The sequence below is a fragment of the Carettochelys insculpta genome, chromosome 6 (genome assembly GCF_033958435.1).
Source record: "Carettochelys insculpta isolate YL-2023 chromosome 6, ASM3395843v1, whole genome shotgun sequence".
NCBI classification, from domain to species: Eukaryota; Metazoa; Chordata; order Testudines; family Carettochelyidae; genus Carettochelys; species Carettochelys insculpta.
This window is the reverse complement of record NC_134142.1, coordinates 121,489,363-121,505,883: the sequence shown is the minus strand read 5'-3', so window position 1 is coordinate 121,505,883 and position 16,521 is coordinate 121,489,363. Positions and strand designations below refer to the sequence as shown.

General features: G+C 54.1%; 1 protein-coding gene across 2 annotated transcripts in view; it reads right to left on the bottom strand.

Annotated features, from left to right (window-relative positions):
* RAB15 (RAB15, member RAS oncogene family) overlaps window positions 1–4,441 on the bottom strand; it is a 31,763-nt gene extending 27,322 nt beyond the window's left edge. The window contains exon 1 of one of the 2 annotated variants that reach the window (XM_074996084.1): window positions 4,193–4,441. In XM_074996084.1, coding sequence (XP_074852185.1) covers window positions 4,193–4,316 — 124 coding nt within the window. In that variant the 5' untranslated portion in view covers window positions 4,317–4,441. The remainder of the gene's footprint in view (window positions 1–4,192) is intronic. The other variant, XM_074996083.1, reaches the window with a different exon arrangement.
* Between the last annotated feature and the right edge of the window lie 12,080 nt (window positions 4,442–16,521).

Sequence of the window (16,521 nt, the reverse complement as noted above, 5' to 3'; positions counted from 1 at the left end):
AATTTCTCTGGCCTGTCTGTGCAAATGGGGCAGTGCCATAGGTCTGAATGGCTGCAGGGGTGCCCCATTCATCCCCTTGCTTCACAGGTCCCGGGAGGGAGGAGAAGGAAACCAGGATAGCCTACTCTTAACACTCCCCACTCTGAATTAAGACAATGATTTTCTTTCAGCCTCATGCTTCAGGGCTCCAGCCAGTCTTCAGGAGCGGTCAGGAAGGAAACCCTGCATCATTGGCAAGATGTATCCTGGAGTTGGCCCCCTCCAACTCTGTCCTCCAGAACATCTGGTGACGGCACACTACATATGGTGGTCTGGTGCCCTGAGATGGTCCAGAGAACCCTCTTTCTTAGCTCGCTGGTTCTTGCTCACACCAGGATTATACTGATAACAGATCTGGGGCCAGGAAGGAAGAACCCCCAGGTGGAAGGGCTTCCTTCCTCTGTAGCATGAGGCACAAAATACTGGATCAGCTGGGTGTCTCTGACCTAATCCATTCCCTGACACTGGACAATGGTGACCTTTCGCCCCTCCTGGTCTCTACTTGGGGCCCATAACAGGTTAGCCTTAGTCTAACAAGCCCTGAGATTCAATACAGGGTGAAATTTAATAGCTTGTCCTACACAGGAGGTCAAAGCAGGTGATTAAGTCCCTTCTTGTCTTACGCTCTGAAAGTAGCCCTTGGGCCCTCCCGCCGGAGATCTGGCCATTCCCCCAAGCAAGGAGAAATCACCAAAGGGACGGAAGTAACTGGCAGGATCCAACGCAGCTTTGCATTTCAACGCATTCAGCCTGCCGGAACACTGAACATTTCCAGCTGCCCCGCACGTGCAGAGAGAGGGGCAGAGCCCTGGCTCCAGGCTGCTTGATTTACCAGAGGCATCTGACTTCCTGCACATGGCAGCTCTGTTTCCCCATGTTTCTCTGGAAGCTTTGCCCCGGGGAGAGCTGAGCACCCCCGGCAGAGGGACCAGGGCCCTGGAGGGAGTGAGGAGAATTCTGTAGAGCTGGGTGTCTATCCACGTCCTGCTCAATGAGTCTGCTCAACTGACCACAGTTGTATTTCTCTCCTAGTGCACGTGGACGGACAGGGAAGGCCAGCTACTAAGAAGCGCAAGCAACTTGCCTTACAGCTTCTGTCAGGGAGGGCTCACATCCCTGGGTAAAGGAGAGGCTGCTGGGATGTCCCCTACCAGGATGCCAGTCATGAATGCAAGCAGCCAGAAGAGCAGCTGGCAAATGTACAGCCCAGCTCCGGCACTGGTCCGTGTTAGTCGCTCCATTGTACAGGGCAGGAAACCAGGGTGACTTGCCCATGGTCATCCAGCAGGCCAGTGGCAGGCTGGAAATCAAACTCTGGCCTTCTGACTCCCAGTCTAGGGCTCTGTCTGCTGGGCCACGCTGTCCAGAGGGGCGGAGCTGGAGGTTCTGCTTGAAGCAGAAGGGAAGTAAGAAGGAGAAGTCAGCGCAAACCAAGCTGAGTTGGCCGGGGGAGCTGGCAGGTTTGCTGGGCCCTGGACAAGGTGGGCCGGGGGAGCTGGCGCTGTGCTCCCAGAAGGGGCAAAGCTACAAGCAGAAGAGGTGGGGCTGGGGGCAGCCAGCGCTCAGAGCCGTTCAGAACACACAGCACCACACTCTTGCAGCGATTTAAAGGGTCTGGGGCTGTGGCCCAGTGGCAGGGAGCCTGGGCCCTTTTGAATCGCTGAGCCCTAGGGCAACTGCCCTCTTTGCCCCACCCCCCACTGGTGGGCCTGGAGCTGGAGTCTGAGCCCCTCCCTTCCACAGGAGGCCAGTTTATTAGGCCAGAAGCCTGCAGTGGCTAGCAAAGGCTTATCCTGGCTGGTGGGAAGGAGCTGCCGCAGGCCTAGAGCCAGGTCCGACTCCTCCTCACCCCTTCAGAGGGGTAGGAAAGGACTCAGCAGAAAGCAGGCTCAGGGACACGCCCCAGGGAACGGAGGGTGTTCGAAAGCCATTGCCCAGCACCTTCTGCCTCTTCCCAACCGGGCCTGGAAAACGTCTGTCCCTTCGCCGCAGCCCGGGGGGGAGCTGAGCGGGCCCCCGCCCTGCAACGCACTACGTGGGAGTCGCTCTCCTCCCTCTGGCGTCCTGCTCAGCCCCTTGCCTCCAGGGCCACAGGTTTCCCAGGCACTCCCCTGGCTGTGCAGCCGCAGGGAGTCCAATCTCCAGTCCGGGCCACTGATCTCTGGGCCTCTCTCATGGGGCTATTCCCAACCGTCCCAGTCTGAGCCTCTCCGGAGGCTCCCCATCTCTCCTGAGAGCCAGCCTGTCTTCTCCCACGGCCCAGCTGCCTGGGCGGAACAGAGCATCGGTCGAGGGGGCAGAACGCACCCCCAGCCGAAGGGGGGTGAAGGATGCCCCCTCCCAGCGCAGATCAGAAACCTTCCCAGGACCTGCTGGGTTCCCCACTGATGGGAGGATTAGACGCAAACAGCCGAAAACAGCCCCTCCATGGCAGGCCCCGGGAGCGAACTCCCTGGCAGAGTGACAGCCCTGACGTGACCCATCACGCGGCCTTAGGGCGCGCCTGCTTGGGAAAGGAAGAAACCCAGCCCCGGTGGTGGGTGACAGGGACTGTGTGTGGCCCGGGAGACAGGGCCACCAAGCCAGCGGGCCACGGAGAGGAAAGAGGGCCGCTCCTGAGGCCTGCTCGCCAGCCGAGCCTGCCCGTCACCACGCCAGAGGGCTTCTCCTCAGCACGCCGCAGCTAGGAGCTGGGCTCCCCCGCCTGGGAGCAAGGCAGGTTCAGGAGTGACCCACAGCCACAGGGACCAGCACAGCCAGGGTCTCCAGCACCCAGGCCCTCCAGGAGGCCCCAGCCTGGGGAGACAGGAGTGTCGTCCCCCCCACGCCCCCAGTGCCAAGGAGCCCCAGGGCCCGACAGCATTGACCACGCCGGGTGGTTCCTGCCGGGCCCCATCGTGGGAACAGCAAAGGCAGAAAACCAGGCTGAGGTCCCCTCGGGTGTTACTCGTGTGGGGTGATGGGTGACAAGCCCCCACACCCCAGCAATCCCTCACCCCGGGGGGGGCTGCTATGGAAGGGGCCATGGCTCCTGCCCTAGCCCCACTGATTTCCCCCAGGCTCCGCCCGGTGGCTGCCAGTCAGGCCCCACAGACGATCTCCACGGTGGCTCCCGGCCTGGCCCCACCCACTCCTCCCCCCACCGCCCCGGCTGCTCCCAGACCGGCCCCATCAATGCCCCCTCCCTCCTAGGGGCAGCGGACTGATGAACAAAGAGCCGCTCCCCGGGCGCTCAGCCAGCCGCCCCCGCGGGGCACCGGGCGGGAGCCCCCCGCAGGGCCCCACCGCGCGGCAGAGGGCGCAGGATCCCAGCGCGCCCGCCCCCCCGCACCTGTGCGCCGCCCTCCCCAGCTCCCCACAGGCCCCCAGCCCAGCCCCACTGCACCCCTCCCTCATGCCAGGTTCCCCCCCACGCCCCTGTACGCTCCCTCCCCCGGCCGCCCGCCCCACACCTGTGCGCCCCCTCCCCCAAGCACCAATGCAGCCGCTCCAGCATGCAGCCCTCCCCCGCCCCTCTACGCCCCATCCCCCCAGACCCATCCCCCACGGCACCTGAACGCCCCATCCTCCCCAAAGCTGGTCCCCCAATACCCCCCAGCCCACCTCTCCCTAGGCCAGGTCCCCCCCGCACCTGTACGCCCCATCCTCCCCAAAGCTGGTCCCCCAATACACCCCTCCCCGAGTAACGCCCCCCCAGCCCACCCCTCCTTCCCCTAGCCAGGTTCCCCCCTGCACCTGTACGCCCCACCCCCCCAGACCCATCCCCCACGGCACCTGAACACCCCATCCTCCCCAAAGCTGGTCCCCCAATACACCCCTCCCCGAGTAATGCCCCCCCAGCCCTCCCCTCCTCCCCCAGGCCAGGTCCCCCCCCGCACCTGTACGCCCCATCCCCCACGGCACCTGTACGCCCCATCCTCCCCAAACCTGGCCCCCCAACACAGCCCTCCCCGAGTCCCGCCCCCCCGGCCAGGTCCCCCCAGCACCTGTACGCCCCATCCCCCGGGACCTGATCCACCCCCCATGCACCCCTCCCGCAGGCCAGGTACCCCCCATATCTGTGCGCCCCCTCCTCCCCGAGCCCCCCAATGCACCCCCCCCCGCAGGCACCTGTACGCCCATCCCCCGCGGCCCGGCGCGGCGCGGCCCGTACCGATGGTGGAGATGTGCGCGGGGTGGAACTCGTTGTCGGTGAAGCGGCACAGCAGGCAGGTCTTGCCCACGCCCGAGTCGCCCAGCAGCAGCAGGCGGAACAGCACGTCGTACTGCTTGGCCATGGCCGGCAGCTCCGGGCTCAGCCCCGCGCCGCGCCCGCCGCTGCCATCGCCGCCCGCCCCGCTCCGCTCCGCCGCGCCCGGCCGGGCTGCAGCCCCAACGCCCGCCGGCGGGGGGAGAGCGGGGCCGCGCCGCCGCGGAGCCGGGGCTGGGCCGCACCCGCCCGGCCTGCAGGGGGCGCCGGGGAGGGGGCGGGGGCAGGAGGGGCCCGGGGTCGGGGCTCGGGGGGGGGCACTGGCCGGGGTAAGGGGGGGTGCAGGGGCGGGGCGCGGCACCAGGCCTGGGGGGCACTGGCTGGGGTAAGGGGGGCGTGCAGGGGTGGGGCGCAGTACCAGGCCTGGGGGGCACTGGCCGGGGTAAGGGGGGGGATGCAGGGGCGGGGCGCGGCGCCAGGCCTGGGGGGCACTGGCCGGGGTAAGGGGGGATGCAGGGGCAGGACACTGGGGGGGCACTGGATGGGGGCAGGAGTGGTGCAGGGGTGGGGCTCGGGGGCAGTCACTGGGGGGCACTGGCTGGGGTAAGGGGGGTGTAGGGGCAGGACACAGGGCGTGGGCAGGAGAGGCGCCGGAGTGGGGCTTGGGGGTGAGGCACTGGGGGTTACTGGCTGGGGCAGGTGGGGTGCAGGGGCAGGGGCTGGGGGGCACTGGCTGCGGTAAGGGGTTGTAGGGGCAGGACACAAGGCATGGGCAGGAGGGGCTGTGCTGGGGGCACTGTGAGTGTGCTGAAGGCCTGGGATGGGGGCTGTAGGCATGGGTAGGAGGGGGCCGTGGTGGGGGTGGTAGGGGGTAGGAGGGAGCAGGGGCAGTGGTGCAGTGCGTAGGCAGGAGAGGATGGGGGGTCCCTGGTCAGGGGAAGAGGAGGTGGGGGTGAGGGGCATGGGTAGGAGGGAGTAGGGATGGGGCACTGGCCCTGGGAGAAGGCATTAGGCGCACTGGCCCTGGACGGGGCGGGAAGGGGCTGGAACAGTAGCTGTGAGCAAGAGGAGTTGGAGTAACTGACTCAGAAACAACTTGCGCCCATCTCTGGGGAGGGGGACCTCCCCCCCATTATCACCCAGGCAATCAGACTGCCTGAGTCTGCAGAGAGCCTGAGCCCGTCACTGGGGGTCAGGGGAGATTCCCTTTTATGTCCTTCAGGCATGATCCGGGCACAGGCAATTGTTCAATGCTGCCTTTTATCCTCCTGAGCCAGCACGTGGCCCTTGCTGCATGGACTGCGGCGTCTGAATACAGAAAGGGCCATTTCCGCTGGGCATTCCTGTGGTGTCCTGGCTGAGGGCTGCTCAAATGTTAATGGATTGTCTTCACAGCGCTCCGGGTGGAAGACTTCATCCCCTTTCGCACGTGGGAAACTGAGGCACGGAGAGATTAAAACCACCTGTGCTAAGAGTCTGGGGAGGGGGTGCTTAGTGGTTACAGACTCTTCTGCCACTGCCTTTCTCCTTGTCCCCTGCTGTTCCACTCCCTAGCTCCTGCTACTGTCTCCCAAACCTCGCTCCTATCCTCTCCCTGCTACAATTCCTTCCCCTCTTGTATCCTCTCCCCCACTTCTGGCTTCTGCTCTTGCCTTTGGGCCTCTTCCCCAGCTGTCTGCATTTCCTCTCCCTGCCTGGCTCCCCTTGGCTGGAGCATGCCCAGTGGCTGGACTGTGCTGGAATTTTAGCTGCCCACCTCTCACAAGTTCGTACTAAGCATGTGCAAACTGAAATGCCTTTAAAAGGTTGGTCATTTCCCCAGATTCAGTTGGGTTTTTGTTGTAACGCCAGGGTCACCCCTTCTGCCAAATTTCAAGCCCCTGCAGCAAAATCATGGAAAAGCTAGTGCTTCATAATGAAACTGTCACAGGAATCTTGTAAAACAAGCAAAACAAGGGTGTCATTTGCCCTGACCCAATTCACAGCCCATTTTGGTCAATTTCATGGTCAGCTTTATTCTCTTTGAAATTTCCCAGTGTTGAAATTGTAGGGGTCCTGACCCAAAAAGGAGTTGTGTGGGGACAGGGAGTTATGGTACTGCTACCAGAACAACAAGAAGTCCTGTAGCACCTTATAGACCAACAGATATTTTGGAGCATCAGCTTTTGTGGGCAAAGACCCGCTTCGTCTAGAAAAGAGGAGACTGAGGGGTGATACGATAGAGGTATATAAAATCATGAATGGTGTGAAGAAAGTGAATACAGAAAAGTTGTTTACTTGTTCCCATAAAATAAGAACTAGAGGAGACCAAATGAAATTAATGGGTAGCAGGTTCAAAACTAATAAAAGAAAGTTTTTCTTCACACAGCGCACAGTCAACCTGTGGAACTCCTTGCCAGAGGATGCTGTGAAGGCCAGGACTCTAACAGAGTTTAAAGAAGAGCTCAATAAATATTTGGAGGTTAGGTCCATAGATGGCTATTAGCAAAGGCTAAGGTATGGTGCCTAGCCTTTTGTCGAAGGCAGGAGATGGATGGCAGGAGACAAATCACTTGATCATTGTCTTCAGTTCACCTCGTCTAGGGCACTTTTCCATATTCGCTTTCTCCACACCAGCCCTGATTTTATAGGCCTCTATCCTATCCCCCCTTAGTCTCCCCTTTTCTGAGCTGAAAAGTCCCAGCCTTTTTAGTCTGCCTTCATATGGCACAGCTCCAACCCCCTCATCATTTTTGTTGCCGTCTTCTGAACCTTTTCCAATGCCAAGATAGCTTTCTGGAGATGAGACAAGCACATCTGCACACAATATTCAAGATGGGGGCATCCCTTGGCTTCATATAGAGGCGGTAAAATATTCTCCATCTTATTTTCCGTCCCTTTGTTAATGATTCCTAACATCCTGTTTGCACTTTGACTGCGGCAGCGCGCTGAGTGGATGTGTGCCGAGATCTCTCCTCAGTGATGCTCCTGAATTGCAATAGCTAAATTAGTCCTCATCATTTTGTGTGTACAGTTGGGATTACTTTTTCCAGTGTGCGTCACTTTGCATTTATCAACATTAAAATTCATTTGCCAATTTGTTGCCCAATAGTCTAGTTTTGTGAGATCCCTTGGAAGCGCTTTACATTTTGCTTTGGTCTTTATGATTTTGAGAAAACCAGAACAGCAGCCCTGTAGCACTGTAAAGACTAAGGCTATGCCTGCGCTAGAGGCATCTGTCGACAGAAGTTACTGTCGATAGGGCGATCGCGACAGAACCTCTGTCAACAGATTGCGTCTACGCACAACTTGCTCTGTCCACAAAGAACTTCCAGACTGCACTGCCCTCTGGTGCCTGAAAGCGGAATGGCAGTTCTGCAAAGAGTGCTGCCCAGCAACTGGAAGTCCTTTCTGTCGACAGATGTGTATAAGCTGCACTTCTGTCGACAGTACTCTGTCCGACAGTTGATATGCCTCACATTTGCAGGGGATAATACTGAAATCTCTGAGCTGCAATTTACTTGCAAATTTGACTCCATCAACCAAGGATTAAACAGAGACTGGGAGTGGCTGGCCCCTTACAAAAGCAGCTTCTCTGCCCTAGGTGTTAACATCTCCCCATTAGACTCTGACAATGGGCCATATCCCCCCATCTTACCTGACTTGATTTTTCCTCTTTTGATACATGCTACTGATAATGGGCCTTTTGCACCCTGACTGAATAGACCTTGTCAACCCTGGCCCCCCCTTTTACTAGGACCCCACTCTTTAAATACCCCTCTGAAACAGCCCCCCCATGCATCTGACGAAGGGGATCTTTGCCCACGAAAGCTTATGCTCCAAAATATCTGTTAGTCTATAAGGTGCCACAAGACTTCTTGTTGTCCTCGAAGCTACAGACGAACACGGCTCCGTCTCTGATACAAGGCACATACAGAGTTCTGTCGAGACTTTGTCGACAAAAGGCTTTAAGTGCATAGGCGCTCCCCGAGTTATGTCTACAGAAGGGGCCTTCTGTCGACAAAACTCCCGAGGGTAGCCCCAGCCTAACGGAATGATTTATTAGGTGATGAATTTTCGTGGGACAGACCCACGTCCACAGATCTAGATCTTATCAAAACAAACAAGCAGTCCAGCAGCAATGTTTTTTAGTTTTGATAGCATACAGACTAGCACGGCTATCTCTGTTACAGATCGAGCTCCTGTTAGTCTGTAAAGTGCTACAGGACTGCTGCTTTGTTTTGGTAGACACGGCCACCTCTCTCTTACTATCTTGAGCAGTTCAGGATCATCTGGTTACTTCTGGCAGCGGGCAGTGTTCCACCCCTGCTCCCAACCCGCCCACCGTGGTACTAGGAAACCGTTAGGCTGCACTCGATACAGGAGACAAGGAATCACCCCGTGCAGCGGAGGAGAAGCCTCATAGCCCCAAGGCTGGGAGGTCAGCTGCCACCATTGCGAGGAGGAAACGTAGAGTAGTGGTGCCTGGCAGTTCTGAGGGGGACAGAGGTGCCCATCTGTCACCCTGACGTTTCATCTCAGGAGGTGTGCCGCCTGCCGGCGCCTGTATCCAAGATGTTATGGAGGAGTTGTCGAAGATTATCCAGCCCTCTGACTACTACCCCCTGCTACTCATCCATGTGGGCACTAATGATCCTGCGAGGAGTGACACTGAGTGGATCAAGAGTGATGACAGGGCTCTGGGAGTACAGGTGAGGGAGTCTGGGGCACAGGTGGTATTCTCCTCAATCCTGCCTGTCAGTGGTCGGGGCCCAGGTAGAAACAGGTGCATCCTGGAGGTGAATGCCTGGCTGCGTAAATGGTGTTGCCAGGAGGGCTTTGGCTTCCTTGGCCATGGGATGCTATTCCAGGAAGGACTCCTAGGCAGAGATGGCGTTCACCTGTCGAGGAGAGGGAAGACCCTATTTGGACACAGACTGGGTAACCTAGTGAGGAGGGCTTTATCTAGGTTAGATGGGGACAGGAGAGCAAAGCTCATGGATAACTAGAGAAGATGGGGACCTGGGATATGTGTCGGAAATGGGAAGGAGCATGGGCTACAATAGCAAAGAAAAAGAAGGGTCAGGGCAAAACTGGGAGGCAAGATCAAACCAATATCTGAGACGCCAATATTCAAATGCAAGAAATATGGGTAATAAGCAGGAAGAACTGGAAGTTCTAATAAATAAATACAACTATGACATTGTTGACATCACAGAAACTTGGTGGGATAATGCACATGATCGGAATGTTGGTATGGAAGGGTACGGCCTGCTCAGGAAGGATAGACGGGAAAAAGGGAGGAGGTGTTGCCTTATATATTAAAAATGTACACACTTGGACTGAGGTGGGGATGGACACTGGAGACGGATGTGTTGAGAGTCTCTGGGTTAGGCTAGAAGAGGTAAAAAACAAGGGTGATGTCCTGCTGGGAGTCGACTACAGGCCACCTACCCAGGCAGAAGAGGTGGATGAGGCTTTTTTTAAACAGCTAACAAAATCATCCAGGGCCCAGGATTTGGTGGTGACGGGGGACTTCACCTATCCAGATATATGTTGGGAAACAAACACAGCGGGGCACAGACTATCCAATCAGTTCTTGGACGCATCGGAGACAACTTTTTATTTCAGAAGGTTGAAAAACCTACTGGAGGGGGCAGCTGTTCTAGATTTAATTTTAATAAATAAGGAAGAATTGATTGAGAATCTGAAGGTGGAAGGCAGCTTGGGTGAAAGCATCATGAAATCGTAGAGTTCACAATTCTAAGGAAGGGTAAAAGGGAGAACAGCAAAATAAAGACAATGGATTTCAGGAAGGCGGATTTTGGTAAACTCAGAGAGCTGGTAGGTGAGGTCCCATGGGTAGCAAGACAGAGGGGAGAAGCAACGGAGGAGAGTTGGCAGTTTTTCAAAGGGACGTTATTAAGGGCCCAAAAGCAAGCTATCCCGCTGCGTAGGAAAGATACAAAATATGGCAAAAGACCGCCCTGGCTTAACCAGGAGATCTTGCGTGATCTCAAAATAAAAAAGGAATCATATAAAAAATGGAAAGTAGGACAAATTACATAGGATGGATAAGGCAAACAACACAGGAATGCAGGGGCAAGATTAGAAAGGCAAAGGCACAAAATGAGCTCAAATTAGCTATGGGCATAAAGGGAAACAGGAAGGCTTTTTATAAATACATTAGAAGCAAGAGGAAGACCAAGGACAGGGTAGGCCCATGGCTCAGTGAGAAACAGTAATGGGAAACTTGGAAGTGGCAAAGATGCTTAATGACTTCTTTGTTTTGGTCTTCACTGAGAAGTCTGAAGAAGGAATGCCCAACATAGCGAATGCTAGTGGGAAAGGGGTGGGGTTAGAAGATAAAATGAAAAAAGAACAAGTTAAAAATCACTTAGGAAAGTTAGACGTCTGCAAGTCACTAGGGCCTCATGAAATGCACCCTAGAATCCTCAAGGAGCTGGTAGAGGAGGCATCTGAGCCTTTAGCTGTCATCTTTGGAAAATCATGGGAGACAGGAGAGGTTCCAGAAGACTGGAAAAAGGCAAATATAGTGCCCATCGATAAAAAGGGGAATAAGAACAACGTAGGAAACTACAAACCAGTCAGTTTAACTTCTGTGCCAGGAAAGATAATGGAACAAGTAATTAAAGGAATCATCTGCAAACACTTGGAAGGTGGTAAGCTGAGGGGGAACAGCCAGCATGGATTTGCAAAGAATAAATCACGTCAAACCAATCTGATAGCTTTCTTTGATAGGATAATGAGCCTTGTGGATAGGGAAGAAGCGGTGGATGTGGTATACCTGGACTTTAGTGAGGCATTTGATACAGTGTTGCATGATATTCTTATCAATAAACTAGGCAAATACAACTTAGATGGGGCTACTATCAGGTGGGTGCATAACTGGCTGGATAACTGTACTCAGAGAGTAGTTATTAACGGTTCTCAATCCTGCTGGAAAGGTATAACAAGTGGGGTTCCACAGGGGTCTGTATTGGGACCGGTTCTTTTTTATATCCTCATCAACGATTTAGATATTGGCACAGAAAGTACGCTATTAAGTTTGCAGATGATACCAAGCTAGGAGAGGTTGCAACTGCTTGGGAGGATAGGGTCAAAATTCAAAATGATCTGGAGAAATTGGAGAAATGGTCTGAGGTAAACAGGATGAAGTTTAATACAGACAAATGCAAAGTGCTCCACTTAGGAAGGAACAATCAGTGTCACACATGCAGAATGGGAACGGACTGCCTAGGAAGGAGTATGGCAGGAAGGTATCTAGGGGTTATAGTGGACCACAAGTTAAATATGAGTCAACAGTGGGATGCTGTTGCAAAAAAAAGCAAGCATGATCCAGGATGCATTAACAGGTGTGTTGTGAGCAAGACATGAGAAGTCATTCTTCCACTCTACTCTGCGCTAGTTAAGCCTCAATTGGAGTATTGTGTCCAGTTCTGGGCATCGCATTTCAAGAAAGATGTGGAGAAATTGGAAACGGTCCGGAAAAGAGCAACAAGAATGATCAAAGGTCTAGAGAATGTGACCTATGAAGAAAGGCTGAAAGAACTGGGCTCGTTTAGTTTGGAAAAAAGACGATTGAGGGGAGACATGATAGCGGTTTTCAGGTATCTAAAAGGGTGTCATAAGGAGGAGACAGAAAACTCGATCTTCTTGGCCTCTGAGGATAGAACAAGAGGCAACGGGCTTAAACTGCAGTAAGGGAAGTTCAGGTTGGACATTAGGAAAAAGTTCCTAACTGTTAGGGTGGTCCAACAGTGGAATAAATTGCCAAGGGAGGTAGTGGAATCTCCGTCTCCGGAGATATTTAAGAGCAGGTTCAAAAAACGTCTATCAGGGATGGTCTAGACAGTACTTGGTCCTGCCATGAGGACAGGGGACTGGACTTGATGGCCTGTCAAGGTCCCTTCCAGTCCTAGCATTCTGTGATTCTATGATTCTATCTGCAAATGATGTTTCTCTCGGCTGGCACAATTTGCCTGCTTCAGAATTTTTCTGCAATGATGCCCTGCGGGCAAAAGACTGTATTCCCCCTCCCAGCCTGTCTTATTCTCTGAAGCAGCTGAAGCATTTTATCTGAAACAAAAACAAAAACAAAGAACAAACAAGCAAACCAGGGCAGCTTGTGTGGGGAATGCTGCAGAGAGCCTGTGGTGAGAAAGAAATTTGTGATCATGTTGTTCCTGAATGTCTCAGAATTCAGCCCACTGAATTCAGGCTGCAGAAGCAACACATTTCCTAACTTTTGAGGGCTGTTCAGTGCAATTTGAATAATGTATTTATTTGTATTCAATTCCCTGGGTTTGTTGGAAAAAGTGTGGTGAGTGACTCTGAAACCTCCATCCCTCCCATCAGCAAAGTTTGGACTCTGACTAAAGCAGGGGTTTCCAAACTTTTTGGCATCATGCCCCCCTTTTGATTTTTGAGAACTCCTCCCACCCCTCCCACCTCTTCTTTACCATCATCCAACCCCCCTTTTAACAAAATATTCAATTCGTAATTTAAAATAGACACAAAAACTTGATATGAAAATGTTATTTAAAATTAAAAAGAAGCACCTATGGTTTTTTCTTGGCCCCTTGCAGGTGCCTGGTGCAGTCCCAGCTGGGAAGCTGCCAAGCACCGTGCCAGCCACAAGAGCTGCCCACGCCAGCTGCCCGCCCGCCCACACTGCTGGGGTCAGCCGCCCACCCACCAGTTGCCTGAGACCCTCACTGCCGAGGCCAATCACCCAGCCACCAGCATGAGCCGCCCAAGCCTCATGAGCCCAGCAAGTTGGCTGCCCAAACCTGTGAGCCCCCAAGCCCCTTCCCTCCCCCAGGCACCCCCAGCCCCCATCTAACCCCATCCTTCTCCTCCTCCCCCCTTCCGCTGCCCAGCTCACACTCACTCCCCTTTGCAGGAGGCAGCTAGCTCCATGTGGGTCTTTGCCAGCTGCCTGCTTTTTATAGCAGCTGGGCCGGGTCACCCATGTAAAATAGCAGGGGCCCAGAGCTGGAACCAAAGGCCGGCTTTTTCTTTGGGTGGGGAAATGACAGGGGGCTGGGCTGCCTCATGCCCCTCCCCGGAATTTCTTCATGCCCTCCCCAGAGGGGCAAGTCCCCCAGTTTGGGAAACCATGGGCTAAAGGATTGTTAGCAATAGGTGGCAGCAGCAGTAGGCTGTTATCTGCAGCCATGAAAGGAACATGCCTCATGCAGACCACGCAGCCAGCTGCTTCGCAGGTGATGCATTGTCTTTCTGATAGTGTGACTGAGACTTGAGCGGTTCACAGGGGGGAACAGGCTTCCATTCCCGCCCAGTGGGACAGGTCACCTGGCTCAGCTATACAGGTGGTGAAGGAGCCAGGTCAGGAGATGTGCTGCTTAAACTCATCTGCTGGGTCCCAGCCTCGTGTAATTTCCCCTCAGCCAGAAAGGGCCTTGGTGAGGGCAGGAGTGTAATACATGGAGAGTTCTCGGGCACAGCTGAGAGAACCAAACCTGCGCAAAGTGCTTAAACCCAGGCCGCTTACAGCCCAGACTGGGTTTTCCTACACTATAAGGCAACCCTAACCAGTCACAAAAAAGCACCTGTCTTGCCTCTGTAGCCAGCCAGAAGTCACACAAGCAAATCCCACAGGCTTTCCTCATTCCCTTACGCTTTAATCAGCATCTCTCTGGGGGCATTCTGGCACTGGCAGACTTCCAGAGGACACATCTCGGCTAAATTCCTGAGATGTGGATTGGAGTCTGATGAATCCTTCTGTTGAGTCCATCTTCGCCTGGTGAGGACGTGGCTGTGCCTCTTATTGTGACTTCCCAGAACTTAACATTTCTAACGCAGGTACAGAGCCAATCTTATAACTTCACCTCCAAACATAATGCAGACATAGAAGCAGCTTAAACAGATTCAGTGAGTTACCAGCTTTCATTAGACACCTCACTTGGCCCAAGGTTTGGTGCAGTCTTAGGAGAGTGTTTACAACAATGATTCTCATGTTCATTTTACAATGCAGTCATGGCACAAGCAGGCAGCATTTGCCGCAGGTACATGGGAAGGGAGCCACCGGTGCAGTGAATACAGACACTAATGGGAAACGGTGCCGGGGGGGCACATGAGTTGCAAGCTCTGCTGAGCAAAGCCTGGGCAGGGAAGTGTGCTTTTTGACAGCTGGCAAACCAGAGCTTGCTAGGGGGCTCCCAGCAGCACCTGTGACCTGGCTGACCCTAAGACTATTCAACCCCTGCTAACTTTGCAGACTTCGAGCTCATGACCAAAACACTCTGAAGAATGTAACAGAAAACGTTTGGCCACTCCAGTGCAGGGGGCTGTCCGCTTGCCTCTTTTGTCTGGACAGAGCATCTCTCAGCCCAGGATCCCAGCTTGCTTTGCCTGGGCGTAGTAACAGAGAGGTGACTGTGTTAGTCTGTTCTAACAAAACTAACCAGTGGGCCTGTAGCACTTTAAAGACTATCAACGTGATTTGCTGGGGATGGGCAGACCCATGAAGATCTGCAGAAGTGGGTCTGTCCCATGAAAGCTCATCACTGCATAAATCATTTTGTTAGTCTTTAAAGTGCTATAGGACCGCTGGTTTGTGTTACCTGGGTGTGTTACTCCCATTCTCAAAGGAGCACAGATGGGGCCCTCCTTGGCTTGCAGGTGGGTGGCAGGCTCTGGAAAGGACCCAGAAGTCCAGACTCGCTCCCACACTCACCGTGGTAATGACAGGGTGAATTGCCACTTCAGGAAGCTGCTGCAGGCTACTGCCATCCCCCAGGGCAGGGTGGAAGTGGGCATTTTATCCTATCGAACTCTGGGCTGGCAGGATCTGTCTCTATTTGGCAGGTGTTTGGTGCCTGGCATGAGAATCCCCAAGGGTACTGCCGTATTATATGGAATAAACAGGCGCTCATGTTCACAGGAGCATGGATCCTGCCAGGACCAGATAGATCCCAGCTCCATCCAACCCAGTGACCCTGGCCGAGTCACCTGACCATGGCCCTGGATGTGGTCTGAAGCAGATGATTGAGACAAACAGGCTGGACCCCCACAGGAGCAGCTGCAGGATAAGCTGCTCCCCCCGGCAGCAAAAATGACGAGGGGTTGGGAACGGCGCCATATGAAGAGAGATTATAAAGACAGGGACTTTTGGCTTTGAAAAGAAGGGACTAAGGGGGGCTATGAGATAGGTCTATAGAATCATAACATCTATGTCTATACTAGAAGTATCTGTCGACAGAGGTATCTCGACAGAACTGCTGCCAACAGGTTGCATCCACACCCACACCACCCACACGACTGGCTCTGTCGACAGAGAACGGCTAGCCTGCATGCCCTCTGGTGCCAGAAAGTGGAATGGCAGCTCTGCAAAGAGGGCTGCCCGGCAACCAGCTGCCCTGTCTGTCGACAGAGTGTTCCGCCTCACATTTCTGAGGGATAACTCTGTCGAGGCAAAAGCAACAACAAGTCCTGTGGTACCTTATAGACTAACAGATCTTTTGGAGCATAAACTTTCATGGGCAAAGACCCGCTTCATCGGATGCAGCTGTTGCTCCAAAAGATCCGTTAGGCTATAAGGTGCTACGGGACTTCTTTTTGTTTTTGAAGATACAGACGAACTCAGCTACCTCTCTGATACTTGAGGCAAAAGCAGAGTTCTGTCGAGACACTGTTGAACGGGGTTCTGTCGACAGAACTCGCCAGTGTAGACGCAACCTACGCCTATGCAGTGCCCTGCTCCACAGGGCCCTGATCTTAGCTGCACCTCTCACTGTGTGGAATACTAAACCCCATTCCTTTCTCCTACTTGATAGGACCAATGGTGTGTATAGGACAATTTCGCTTTAATCTTAGAGTGAGAAATCTAATTCTCCTCTCATCTTTCTCATGCCGCTAACTCAGCAACTGGGGAGTGAGAAATCGAATTCTCTTCCACTCTTGCACCACAGTTAAACACCTCTGCAGCATCTTTTCCTTTACCACTGTTCCATTGGTTCTCAGAAACAGCTGTGTAAGCTACCTCCCTTTCACAATTCTCCACCGATAGTTATGCTTAGAAGTAGCACATGAGATATTTCTCAGGGGAAAAGGTGATATGTGCGGATGAACCCAAAGTCCGTGGCTGAGCAGCTCCCTTCTTAGAGCAGTTTTCTTGCATTGGCATCAGTGGATTTTTGTAGAATCACGGAATCATAGAATTCTAGGGCTGGAAGGGACCTCAGGAGGTCATCGAGTGCAGCCCCCTACCCAAAGCAGGATCAACCCCAATTAAGTCATCTCAGCCAGGAGCTTGTCCAGCTGGGATT